The sequence below is a fragment of the Chiloscyllium plagiosum genome, unplaced genomic scaffold (assembly GCF_037043375.1).
Source record: "Chiloscyllium plagiosum isolate Xiang-an unplaced genomic scaffold, Cpla_swu_hap1 HiC_scaffold_12, whole genome shotgun sequence".
NCBI lineage: Eukaryota > Metazoa > Chordata > Chondrichthyes > Orectolobiformes > Hemiscylliidae > Chiloscyllium > Chiloscyllium plagiosum.
Genome location: NW_028270150.1, coordinates 72,223,902 through 72,238,039, shown reverse-complemented (window position 1 = coordinate 72,238,039; position 14,138 = coordinate 72,223,902). Strand labels below are relative to the sequence as shown.

The window sequence follows — 14,138 nt, the reverse complement described above, 5'->3', positions numbered from 1 at the left end:
GTCTGTTTAACACAACACATTTAAAATCTATCCCTAAAATAGATACTTTAGGAAAGGTAAAAATTGCCACCGTTCAAAGCTTTTGAGTTACTGTCACAGCATAGAAATGGTCAAAGATAGATTTTGATGAACCATAGAAAAGAACATTGAAGTTCCAGAATTAAGATTCAAATCCTTGTTGCTAAAGAACTGGAAAAGTTGTTTGAGGTGGGTTAGGGAGGCTGTGGATAAATTGGAAAACAAACCATAAGATCTTGAATTTGAAGAATAGGGAATAGAGAACCAGTGAAAACTAATGAGGAAAGAAATAATATTTGAGTGGGATTTATTGCAAGTAAGATATGACTAGTAAATGTTTTTGGATAAATTGATACTGAGAGCACAGACAAGTTGGCTTGTTATGCAAGGTGCTGTCGAAATTGGCTTTCCTGTGTTTGAGGATATCTATTCAAGGTGGCAAACCGTTACTATGGGTCTCAATGTGACCAAATAGACCATTTGGTAATCCACAATCTTTGAGCACAAAGGACAGGGATCTCTCGCAAGGTAGTGTGACCCTGACTGTAGGATTTGCTTCTTTTTCTTTCCTTCTCTGAAGTCAGATGGTTTCATTATTAAATCTTTGCAATAGCAGGCATGGTACAGCTTTATGGATCAGCTTTCTGAAGAATTTATAACAAGCCGCTCCCAATCATTCAAGTCTGTGCTGTCATGCTTCAAGTACATCTTCAGAATGTCTTTTAAGGTGTTTTCTTTTTCCTTCCCTAAAATGTTGGCTATTTGAGAGTTGAGAGAAAGGTCCTAGCAATAGAGAGTTTTCAGCCATCTCGGCACATTGATCAGTACATCAAACTTGATATTGCAGGAGTTTTGCATGAATGTTTTTGGACTTGTTTTCAGGAAGGAAACTAGCCGATCTAACAGAGAGAAAAAAAACATCATTGTCATATTGTAACATGGACTTCACATGGAAAGACACACTTGTGCTGATAAAATCCCAACCATTATGGAAGTCATTAAAAGGCAATCAATTCATGGATAATAAAGGAAATATTACCAATCTTAAATCTGGAAATTATGCTGTAGTATATTAACAAATGAACATGAATATATTTGTTGAATATTAATTTAATGGTTTGATCCCTTTGTTAAGAGAGTAGAAAACTGATTTAATATAAATAGTTTGTATGTTGGTATATCAATATTGTAACAGATTATTTCTGGGTGTTTTTTCTGTTGGAAAAGAAAAATGGTAAAAAAATTTCAAATCCAGCTGGAACAGATGAAGAATCAGAAATCAAAAGAAAGCTTGAAACTATTCTTGACAATCATGCAGTAATGAACTACTTGAGAGTCCTGATGCAAAGCAAGTGTTGGAAAGAAGTGATTTGATTAAATTTTGCACTGCATGTCATATTTCAGGATGGGAAAAGTAGCTTGGCCCAGACATTTAGTTTAGTTTGATGTTTAATTAACCCATGCCTGTGAAGCACAAATGCATAACTAAATTGCTAAAGCCATTGTTGTGGTTCTGTTTGCCGAGCTGGAATTTGTGTTGCAGACGTTTCGTCCCATGTCTAGGTGACATCCTCAGTGCTTGGGAGCCTCCTGTGAAGCGTTTCTGTGTTGTTTCTTCTGGCATTTATAGTGGTTTGTCTCTGCCACTTCCGGTTGTCAGTTCCAGCTGTCCGCTGCAGTGGTCAGTATATTGGGTCCAGGTCGATGTGTTTGTTGATAGACTCTGTGGGTGAGTGCCATGCCTCTAGGAATTCCCTGGCTGTTCTTTGTTTGGCATGTCCTATAATAGTAGTGTTGTCCCAGTCGAACTCATGTTGCCTGTCATCTGCGTGTGTGGCTACTAAGGATAACTGGTCCTTAGTAGCTACACACGCAAATGTTTCCTTAAAATTTCCTCCAGTTTTCCTATTGTTGTCGACTTGTAGTTTACCATAGATGTGGCTAGCATCTTTACTACAGTCATCTTCAGTCAATACATTCCTGGAATGCATACTTTTAAACTCTGGAATATTGCTCATAAGAATTTATTCTTTCTTCTCATCTTGGCTATCCCAGAAAGCCAACCCACAGTGTAAAGCCAACTTCAGTTATGAAGCATTTTACCATTTTAGACAGCACAAAGAATTTTACCTGAACCCTGCTGAAAGATAAGATCACTGTGGCCAGCTTATTCTGCCTTTTTTTGAAAGAGAAGTCAAGGGAAAAACTGAAATTGCAAGTGGGGTTGATAACATTTTTTGGTTCAGGTGAAATCAGGAAACAGCTCAGATACAATGATTAATATATTGGGAAAATGGATGAGGGAGGGAGCCAAGTAGGACTGGAATGAAACTGTCCCACACAGCTCACAAAAAACATCATAGCTCAGACACATGTTGTCAGACCTCAATTTTACATATTTATTTTTGGATTTCCAGCATTTGCATATTTTGTTTTTGTTTGATATAGCTAGGAATTGTATGTGCTCACTTAGCAAACCTTCAATTTAGAGAAAGTGATTGGAATTCAAGGGAAGTTGTTCATTACAACAATATATTGAGTTAAATAGTTAAGGGCAGTGCTGTATGGAATCTGGTTGAGCCTCAATTTAAGAAAGAAGCAAAGAGTCCGGAGGCCATCCTTTAGTAGGATGAAGGTGTGAAGATTATGGATATTTATGGTGTAGAGAACATTCTTGGGGTAAGAAAAGCAGAAACTATTCAAATGATTGAATGTATTGGAAGAGTGATGTCAGTGGGAGGAGACTGGACAAAGGGAGAAAACGTAGAATTGAGAAAGGAATTAGTTGGTTCCATTCAGCGAGCTGAGCTGAAATGATTATCTTTGTGAATCTTGGGTTAGATGTGAAAATGGAGTTGTGTGAGTTTCAGTATCAAAGAGAGAATTGAAAATATAGGAATTGAAGCCCCGAGAGGGAAGATCTTCAGTGCCGATATAGTCAATGCCTTGGAAATGATTGTGAGGAGAAGAACGGAACTGAACAAATAAAAAACAACAGCAGTCAGAGCTCCACAAAAACCAATGGCAGCGCATTGCTAAAAAGTGCAATTGAGGCAATACCAGAACAACAGTAGAAGAACAACCATTGAAAATGCTTCAAACAGTAGCAGCAACATAAAGAAGAGTGCCATAAGGAACAAGTTATAAAGGTAATTATTGCAGAATTAATGGGATTGCAACAAATTATTCATTAGGGAACAATGCAAAATAAATTTGCTGGGCCCCCGCACCCTGCAGTATATCTAACTATCTTATCCCAACCTTTACATTGAGAATGTCAACTTTGATGTTTCTACAAACTGAGGAGCAAACTATTCGTCGTGATCTCCAGCCATGGAACAAGATTTTGATGTTCACTCTCCAGCCTTATTTCTTTGGTGAGTGGCACACACCATTCGAGCACCCAAAGTAACTTTGCTCTGTACAGATTTGGTCTGGCTGCAATGGTGGCAGTGGTCTGGGGTGAAGGTCAGGGCTGGTTAAGAATAAGATTTAAACATTTTTCCTGCTTTTTTCCCCACTTTAAGTGTCCCTGTCTCTTTTCACTATTCTTTTGTGTGACTCACATTGTTTCTGAGTGTCTTCTTACGATTTCTCAGATTGCTTGACTCTTTTCCAGGATCCTCTCTCTCTTTCTCAACAAAAGTAGACTGCCATAACCTTTCAAATAAAACCACAGCCTGCTGTGATTTGTACATATGCCATGGCAACAGCTGGGAGTATTGCTGCAAAGATTTCTTTTTGAAGGTGTGCACTTACAAGCACAAAATGATCTTATTTCTGGATATATTCCTTCATAGTCACATTGAAGCATTTGCCATGAACTGAATCATCAGGGAGTTTTTTTGTCTTTTTTCTTGTGAACTAGAAACTACTGTCAAATAAGAAGTCTAAGAACATCGAAAATCTGAATTGATACTATCTGTCTTCCTGTCATCTATTGTAGAACTGTCCTTGCTCTTAAAAAAAACACTTTTCTTGCCTAGAGTTTTGTTTTGAGCTATTAAACATTGAAACATTTAGACCATTTCATTTGACAGCAATCACTAATCACAACCTCTCTGCTCTGTTATGGAACGACTCCTGAATTTGACTGTATTTTAGACATTACCTATTTGATATAATTAAATCTTTATAAAGTAACCAGAAAGCCCCATTCAGGAAAATTACTTAAATCTCCCCCAAAACATAGCATCTCTCTAACTTATTCTCTCTCCATATATTTGGTTCTTGTTTATTTTCCTCCATTCCTTCAAAGATAGTACACACTAATCTTTTTCGAAATATATGTTATATTTGTGTTTTAAAAGATAATTTTACACAGCTTGAAATTCAGCACAGGTGAGAACCAGGCCAGGGGATCTTCCTTAAATTGCCTCTAAACCTTCTGCCTTTCACTTTAAAAATTATGACTTTTGGTATTGACCTTTCAACTAATGGAAACAGCAAGTTTGTATTCACTATATCCATGGCCCTTCAAAATCTTATTCACCTCAATCAGGTATCCTCTCAACCTCCTCTTCTCCAAACAACACAACCCAAAATTATCCAGCCTCCCTTCATAGCTGAAATTGTAATTCGTGTATAACTGTCTTTCTGGTACAGATTGAGAGTGGGAAAGTGAGGTGAAATGTCACAATTAATAGTTTACTTACTGATTTGATTGAAAATCCTGTATTATTTTTGTGCTTTAGTAACATTCACCTTTTGGGTTTCTAATCACAAGCTGTCCAAACATAGCTGCCCTGACATAGAAGCTGTGTCTTTCAGCAGCTTTTTTAAGGTACTTGCACAACCTCATCAGACTTTGAATTGGGTAAGGACTGAAAAGCACTGTTCTTTTCCCAGGTCTGAAGCAGGGAAAAAACCTGGAAAGAGATTAAATTATGTTTGTAACACTATTTCAACATGAATTTTTCCCAAAGCATTCAGAACCACCACAGATTGTAGATGGGCAAATCAATTCTACAAATCACATGTAACTGAAATGTAACTTACAGATTTGTGAACCCCAATTCTTACTGTTTTTAGTTCCACTATCCCCAGCTTTGCTTCCTCCCAAGATTTCTGAATCAAGCCCAGAATTCACAAATGCTGATGTCCCTCTGGCCCATCCGCACTCGCATCATGCTGCAGCACCATTTCTCAAACGACTCCTCCATGAATGTTGACTGCTCTCCCCTAAGCCACTAACTATGTATCCTCACTCCAACCACCACCAACACCATCACAACCCTCACCACAGGGGCCCATGTATGTCTGTTCAGCCTGCAATTCCTCAAGACTTACAATACCCAAATTGGTACTCTCCATGTTCTAAGATTTCAGTTACTCACATGAGAATTACAATCTCCTTCCAAAACTTGCAATCCCTCTGAACTCTTCAATAGTGTGAGCTTCTCGTAAACTATATTTGGGAAGATTGAATCTGTTCAATGAAAAGAAGTAAGTGAACAATGAAGATTTTCAAGGTGTTTATAAACAATTGTAGCAGAACCAAAGATGAAGTATTCTTCTGGTTTGTGATAAGTTTGGAAAAAGTAACTTTTTATCAGATACACTAACAATCACCACTCAGACTTACATTATTATAGGAGAATTTTAATGAATAGCTGTTCAGTCTATCTAAGAGAATGTCAATTTTATTAAATTAACTTGTTCTTGAATACGTGGTATGGATCTGATGGAATCCTGTTGTTCAATTGATATGTTAAACAAATATTTGCTATTTTCTTAACCACAAAATGATAGCTCATTTATTTAAGGCATGGGTTGATTCAAAGCCTACTGCAAATGAGATTGAGACCTGTTTTGTGCAACTGAGCACAACATACTTTATAATGCACAGTATTTGCCTTTGACTCACCCATCCTTCAGAACTTTTCATCCTCGTGTTTTCTATGGGATATTAATGATCCTGGACATAAAAGATAATCATTTGCATAGAGTTCAGAGTTATTTTAAGTGCTTTTGTATTCCTGTTTTTGCTACGTAGCTCAAGACACAAAAAAAACCCTGAGCTATTTAACAGCATTGCAAATTTGTTAGGGCAGATTTATAAATCTGTGCCATTATGTAATTTGTCTCTGCAATAAATTGTACATTAACAGATTCATCTCCATGGTTTGTCAACTTTCTTTCAGTCAGCACCTTGTTCTGCCAAGTCATTTATTGTATTGTATTTAAAATTAGATAGCAAATCTGAAATTGCTATAGGTGAATTATACATTTCTAGTCTATAGAATGTGAAATATCTTAACAGTATATGCTTAGACTCTACCTGTTGTTCAAATGAACAGGTCTATTACTACCCCCAAAAGGAAAGCTGGATATCCCTGTGATCTTTGCACCTGATGACATGGTTTTATATGAGGGTCTGTTGGTGGTACAAATTAAGAAGCAAGATGGAAGTAGTTGGATATACGAAATTGATAACGTAACCAACAAAGAGCTAAGAAGGTAAGATGAAGAAATAAACAGCTACTTCCTCAATAACGTTTTGAATGAACAATTGAACATATAAAATATAGTTGTGCTATTGTTGATACAAACCTGTATCAGATGTGTAATGAGTATGGTTGATTGCACAATGATAATTAAACATTAAAAGAAGTTGAGAAGTAATACTATAGGAAACGAAATTTACTTGAAACAAAATTTCTGGAAATCACAATGGGTCATGCAGCAACCATGGAGTGAGAGCAAGCTTACATTTCAAGGCTAGATGACTCTTCATCAGAAATTGAGTTATCCGGATTTGAAACTTTAGTTTGCTCTCTCTCCAAGAATGCTGCCTGACCCATTATGATTTCTAGCATTTTATTTTTGTTTTCAGTATAGATTCCAGCATCTGCAGTAATCTGCTCTTAAAATGTACTTGAATATCAAGAACCTCAACAAGGACTCTGTGCTGAACATTTGTTAGAAGGAAGTGACATATCAGCTGTAAAAATGTAGCTATTGTTGCGTTTTAGCAACTTGATGTTTAGAGATTCCCAAAACTACCCCCAAAATTCACTACTTTCTGCACTGGCAAGTGTCCTGAATGTCAGGAAATGCCAACTAGAGGTCTTAAATGAAGCATTACATAAGTAATAAGCATTACATTTCCAATGTTATTGTGATGTTAAATCTTTTAGTTTCCGATCTGTCTGTATCAATGAATGAACTAATTCCAACAAATTACTGAGGTGTAGCCAAATACTCCTCCCAGTTTTTTTAATTCATCATTTGAGATGAGGGCATTGCTGTCTAGGCCAGCATTTATTCCCCATCCCTAATGGTCCAGAGAGCAGTTAAGAGTCAACCACACTGCTGTGGGTCTGCAGTCACATATAGGTCAGACCAGGTAAGGATGGCAGTTTCCTTTCCTAGAGGGTATTAGTGAACCAAATGGGTTTTTTCTGACAATCAGCAATGCTTTCATAGTCATTAGAACTCTTAGTTTTGGATTTTACTTTATTGAATTCAACTTCTACCATCTGCTATGGTAGGATTCAAACTCAAGCCCCCAGAACATTACCTGGTTGTTTGGATTTACAATGTGACGATAATACCACTAGGCCATTGCCTCCTTAAAGTGGTTGCATTGCTGCAGGGAATGGTGTACTGTGGTGGTTGGTTGTGGGGATATACAAGGAGATGGTTATATATTCACTTTGTGGAAGAAGTGTTAGAATATTTGAACAACTTAGTCAATTCTTAGAGTGCTGATTGTGGGCTTACAGGATCCAGTTTTAAAATGTGAATGATCACTTTAAATACTAAAATGAGAAGAGAATTGCATCTAAAAGAAATAAATGACTGAGTGTCAGTGTACATGGATGTTTGAAGTTAAAATTAATTTACAGATTTATGAACAGAAGCTAAATGCAAAGACATCATTTTGGTAAAGTGAGTAAAGTAATGGACAGTGAAATGTCTGTGAATGTTATTTAAGTGGATTTCAGAAGGCATTTGATAAAGTCCCTTATAAGAGACTGTTAAGTAAAGTAGATGCTCACAAAATTGAAGCCGAATTATTGACCTGGGCGGAAAAACAAATGAGCAGCAGGCTACAAAAAGAAGTGATTAATCACATGTGCTTATATGATAGGATGTGACTAGTAGTGTCCAGCAATGGTCTGTATTTTTACCATATTTAGAGACTTGGCCAAAGCATTAGAAAGCCTCACAGCCAAATTTGCCAATGAGACAAAGGTAAGTGGCATTGTATATAGTTTATGGAGAAGCATTATAGCATAAAGAAATGTTGGTAGCTTAAGCGAATGGACAAAACTTGCAAGTTGATCTCAATGATGACAAATGCAAGGTCATTCACTTTAGGCCTAAAAAGTGTAGAAAAGGATCTTTCCTCCATTGAGAACTGTGAAAAACTGTGGAGATCTGAAGAGACTGGGTGGTTTCAGATACACGGACCTTTAAGTGATATGATTAAACAGTCAGAAAAGTGAATACAATGTTGAGCTGTATATCTCCAAGATTAGAACGCAAGGGGTAAAAGGCACATTTTATAAAGTCCTGGTTATCCCATATCTGAATTAATGTGAACAGTTCTGACCACCATGTTTTAGAAAAGTCATATTGCCCATGGAAGGAACGCAACATGGATTAACAAGGATGGAACTTGAACTCCATGGATTAAATTACAAAGAGAGATTACACAAGGTAAGATTGTCAGCCCTGGAAAGCAGATGGTTGTCAACAACCACCTGTATACAAGCAGTCATTTGATAGTACAGAAGTATTGCTGAAAAATGCATGCTTTATTGAAGATTTTCCTCTTGCAGACATCAGGGCATTTCACAAGAATATAAATTCAAGGGGAACACAAATACTTGCACTGCATGAGTGGAGAGTACTGATTGTTTGGCAAGTTGACTCTGATTCATAGAAGTATTGCTATGGATGATGTGTCATTAGTTAATTGACAGTTAACAACCAGGATTTGTTTAAGTTATGAACCAGGCAGATTGACTTGAATGATCCTGAAATGAATCATTGAGTAGCTGTCACCTATGTTATTGAGTTGAAACAGGCATTGTACATGTACATGTCCTTACTGGAACATCTGCCAGCAGATAAATATCAAGTCCTTGGATGTTGTAGTGAGAGATTATCTTAAGTTAGCTGAGGAAAAGACTGAAGCTGCTAAAGGAGAGTCTCACAGATAGTACTTGATATTGAAGACTTGAACAATGTTCAAACTCCAGAGAGGTAAGCTGTCAACAAGAGTTTTGGGTTCAGAATCTTGTGCATCTGGAGTTCAAAAAAATTGTCTTTTACAATTTTCTCTGTGCAAATCTCTGAAGTTTCTGAAGGTGAATTTGTGATAGGTGATTGATAGGATTTAAGATTGATGATTATACAATGGTGGTGCATAGTTTCTGTTGTCTTGCTTCTAAGGCCAGGAAGTGGTATTGCTTTGGATTTCCAGTTGGCAGTTTTACCCTTATGAGCGATTTCAAATTGTGAGATGTGAAAAATGTGAAAAAAGATGTGCTGGTTAGTTGCATGGTCTTGTTTGGAAGTGTATAAACAGACATGAAGTAATTTGTAACATCTACACCCTGCACGAAAATTCCTTGATACCTTTCCTAAAGTCGCAAATCAAACTTTTAACCTTCACTACCAACGGAATGCTGCAGTGTGCATTGAATGATAACAAAGAATAATCGCTTCACCAAATATAGATCTGTTCACACAGCTATATTGTTTTAGTCTATTGTTAGTTTACCATATTTTTGTTACAAATTTGTACAAATGATCTTAAGTGTGCTGGATATGTCTGACCTGATGGCAACTGATCAGTAAATTGCTGACATGGGTTTCTGTTGACAGAATTAGGCTGATTTCAAGGGGGCAGTGGTATTATTGCTAGACTGTTAATCCATGGATCCAGGTAATGTTCTGAGGGTCGGGGTTCAAATCCTGCCATGGCAGATGACACAATTAAGAGCTTAATGATGACATTGAAGATTGTTGGAAAAACCCATCTGGTTCACTAATGTCTTTTAGGGAAGGAAACTGCCATCCTTATTTGGTCTGACCTATATGTGACTCCAAGACTCTCAGCAGTGTGGTTGACTCTGAACTACTCTGTGGGCAATAAGGGATGGCCCATGTCCCCTGAATGTATAATAAAAAGGCATGGCTGCAAAGGACTGAGCCGTGTCTATTGATATGCACAGCCTCTAACACATGTAAATGTACCATGCTGCAAACGTGATTTCAACACTCTGGGATAAAGACCACCAGGTCCTGGGGATTTAGCAACTTTAAAACTGGTTAATTTATTCCCTACAATCTTCTTACTAATGTGGGTAGCACACCGACTCAGTGGTTAGCACTGCTGCATGATAGTGCCAGGGACCTGAGTTCGATTTCACCCTCAGTATCTGTGTGAGTTTGCATATTCTCCCGGTGTATGTGTGAGTTTCCTCCCACAATCCAAAGATGTACAGGTTAGGTTAATCATCCATGCTAAATTGCCCATGGTGTTTAGGGATATATATGTAAGCTAGGTTGATTTGACATGGGGGAATTGCAGAGTTACAGGGAAAGGGTAGGGGGTGGATTGGATGCTCTTTGAAGGGTTGGTGTCAACTTGATGAGCCAAATGGCCTGCTTCCATTCTGTAGGGATTCTATGATTTGTGCACCTGTCCAATTATCTTTGAAATGTGGTGACTGTACCTGCATCTACCACTTTCTCTGGCAGTTCATTCCAAATACGAGACACCCTCTGAGTGAAATGTTGCACCTTAGGTCTCTTTCAAATCTTTTTCCTCTCACCTTTAAGTTCCAGATTATCTAGCCTCTCCTTACAACTCAAACCCTGCATTCCCAGTAACAACTTTGTAAATCTTTTCTGCACCCACTCCTATATAATAATATTCTTCTGATAGCAGGGTTATACACAGAACTGTACACAATACTCCAAAAGTGGCCTCACCAATAACCTATACAACCACAACATGATGTCAAAATTCTATCACCAATGGCCTATGCAATGAAGGCAATGTGCCCAAATGCCTTCTTTACCATCCTGTTCACCTGTGATGCAACTTTCAAAGAACTATATACTTGAACCATTAGGGGTTCGACAACACTCCCCAGGGCCCTACCATTAACTGTATATGTGCTGCCCTTGTTTGTCTTACCAAAATGCAACACCTCACATTTATCCAAATTAAACTCCATCTGCCACTCCTTGTCCCATTGACCCAATTGATCAAGATCCCTTTGTAGTCTTAGATAATCTTTTCATGTATTTTTCCAATCTGATTTTTGTTTCGTGCCTTAATTTCCCTTGTTCAAATTTAACAGCCCTCTTCAGAATGAACTAACTCACTTGCAGCCATAATGTAAAATTCTACCATATCATGGTCTCGTATATCCCTAAAGATCTTTTACAAGAATATTTTTAACTATCTCTTTTTCATGAACTCATGATCTGCACATCCTGCAGCTTGTTCATTAACATACTACTTGAAAATCATTCAACCACACTCCAGAAGGTTGTCCTCCATGGCTTTAGTGGTAGTTGGCTTACCCAGTGTGTTCACGTATTGAAGTCAATCATGATAACACTGTTGCCTATGGGAGAAGCTTCTCTAATCTTTTGATTAATACTGTGTCCCATACCACAGGTACTATTTGGTGGCATATAATTCATTCCAATGTTAATGTTAAAAATGAAAAGTTTTGAAAATATCTCCTTTTTTTTTCACCAACATATCTTCATTTGGCACAGTGAAAGTAAAACATGCCAAGGCATGTTATAGTCTTATTATTAATCAAACTATGGCACCGTGCCACATAAGGAGATATTAGCTCAGTTAACAAAAATAATTTGGTCAGAAAGTTAGATTTTAAGAAGCGCCTTCTAGGAGGAAATCGAGGTAGAAAGATGGATAGATGTAGGTTTTAGGCAGCTAAATGTTTGGGTTTAGGGAACTAAGCATGCAATCATCGATGCTGGGCATTCTTTGAAGAGACTGCACAATGATATAAACTTGGTTAGGGACAAAAATCTGCAGATGCCGGATTCCAAGATACACAAGCAGGAGGCTGGAAGAATGCAGCAAGCCAGGCAGCATCAGGAGGTAGGTAAGTCAACATTTCGGATGGTCCTGAAGAAGACTTCTCAACCTCCTGATGCTGCCTGGCTTGCTGCATTCTTCCAGTCTTCTGCTTGTCTATCATAAATGCTGGACCAATTAAAATCAGGGACACTCAAGAGTCCAAAAATAAGGAGTGTAGAAATCTTAGGAATGTTATAAGGCAGGAGAAGAGCATAATGATGGAGAAGAACAAGGTCATGAAGGAATTTGAAACCGGTAATGATAACTTTAAAAGCAAAATGTGGCTTGACAGATGGTCAGCAAACACAAGTGTGATAGATGAATGGAACTTGATGCATATTGACTAATAGCCAGCAGAGATTTAGATTGTGCTCAAATTTACAGTGGATAAAATATGGAAGACCACTCATTGGAATAGTTGAGTCTCAAGGCAACCAAGAAATAATTGAGGGTAGCTGAGAAAGGGGCAAAGTGGTGAATGTTATGGAGTTGGAAATAGGTGGTATTACTGATGATGTGTTTCCAAGCAGTTAAGGGATGTCTTGATCAAAGTTTTCAAGGTATCAAGAGACATGATGAAGTAAATAGAGTGTTTCCACTGGTTGAGGAATCTGGGGCTAGAGCTCATAAACTAAAAATTTGAAGGTAATATTTAAAGAGGGAATTTAGAAACACTTTTACACACGAAGGCTTGGAGAAATTTTGAACTCTTCCACAATTGCCAATTGTATTATATCATTGCTAAACTTTAAGTCTGGGATTAATAGATTTTGGGATATTTTGACCTTTCAACATAGGTTTTGATGGATTTGGGGCATTATAGAGTCTATATCTCATTGAATCCCATGATCTCATTGAATAATGGAATAACCTTGAGGGGCTAAATGCCCATTCCTGTTCCTAAGTTCCTTGTGGGTGAAAGAATTAAGATCTGAAGTAAAGAGTAGATATTTGGGCCTCATTTATTACTAGAATAAGGATTTGAAAAATAGGAAGGGAATTAATTTTCCTGTTTTTCTTTCAGGAACTCAATGCTGCGTTTTAGAAGTCAAAGATATTAAAAACTGATGTAGTGTTGATGAACCATCTCTAGATGTCTTTCGCAAGGTTTCTAATATAAAAATACATTACTTGCTAATTTTATCAGTGACATCCTGTGGCAGAAGGTTCATACTGTAGTGAACCCCTGTGTCAGCTCTATTTCTGCTTTCAGTGATTTTTGTGAATTGTGTTGTTATAATAGCGAGCATTTTTACTGTTGGAGAATAAAACACTTTCCACTTAGGCATGCAGTGTCAATATTAGCCATTCCCAGATCAAGTAGGTCCAGTACAGAGCAAAACTTCCATCTTCCCTATTCAAATTATTTGTTTTAACTCTATCTAAAGACCAGTACTATATCTACTCAATAATAGAGGTAGCTACTTCCATTCATCTGTTGATGTTGCTTTATGATCAGTCACTCAAGAAGTCCACCCTATTTGTTTTGTTTGACTCTAAACCACATGAAGTCGCATGGCTTCAGCTTAAACATGGACAAGGAAGCCTCCTGCTGATTGTCATGTACTGTCCTCCCTTGGCTGATGGATCAGTACCACGCCATGTTGAGGGGATGAAGTGCTGACGGTGTCAAGGACCCAATGTACACTGGGTGGGGGGATTTCCATGTCCATCACCAACAGTGGCTTAGCAGCAGTACTACTGCTTGAATTGGTTAGGTCCTAAAGGACATTGCTGCCAGACTGGGCCTGCAGCAGGTGGTAAGGGAACCAAGAAGAGGGAAAAACATATTGGACCCAATCCTTACCAATCTGCCAGGAGTAGATCGATTTGTCCATGACAGAATGCATGTGAGTGACCACCACATAGCCCTTGTGGAAATGAAGAACTCATGAACTCATGATCTGCACATTGTTAAGCTTGTTGCTTAACATACTACTTGAAAATCATTCAACCACACTCCAGAAAGTTGTCCTCCATGGCTTTAGTGGTAGTTGGCTTATCCAGTGTGTTCACGTATTGAAGTCAGTCATGG

The 14,138-nt window shown here is 37.9% G+C and overlaps 1 protein-coding gene across 1 annotated transcript in view; it reads left to right on the top strand.

The window, feature by feature from the left end:
• The window catches only part of LOC122555067 (cilia and flagella-associated protein 47-like), a 497,478-nt gene that overhangs the window by 400,208 nt on the left and 83,132 nt on the right, over nt 1-14,138 (top strand). Inside the window, 1 exon segment of the mRNA XM_043700727.2 lies at nt 6,318-6,477. Coding sequence (XP_043556662.2) covers nt 6,318-6,477 — 160 coding nt within the window.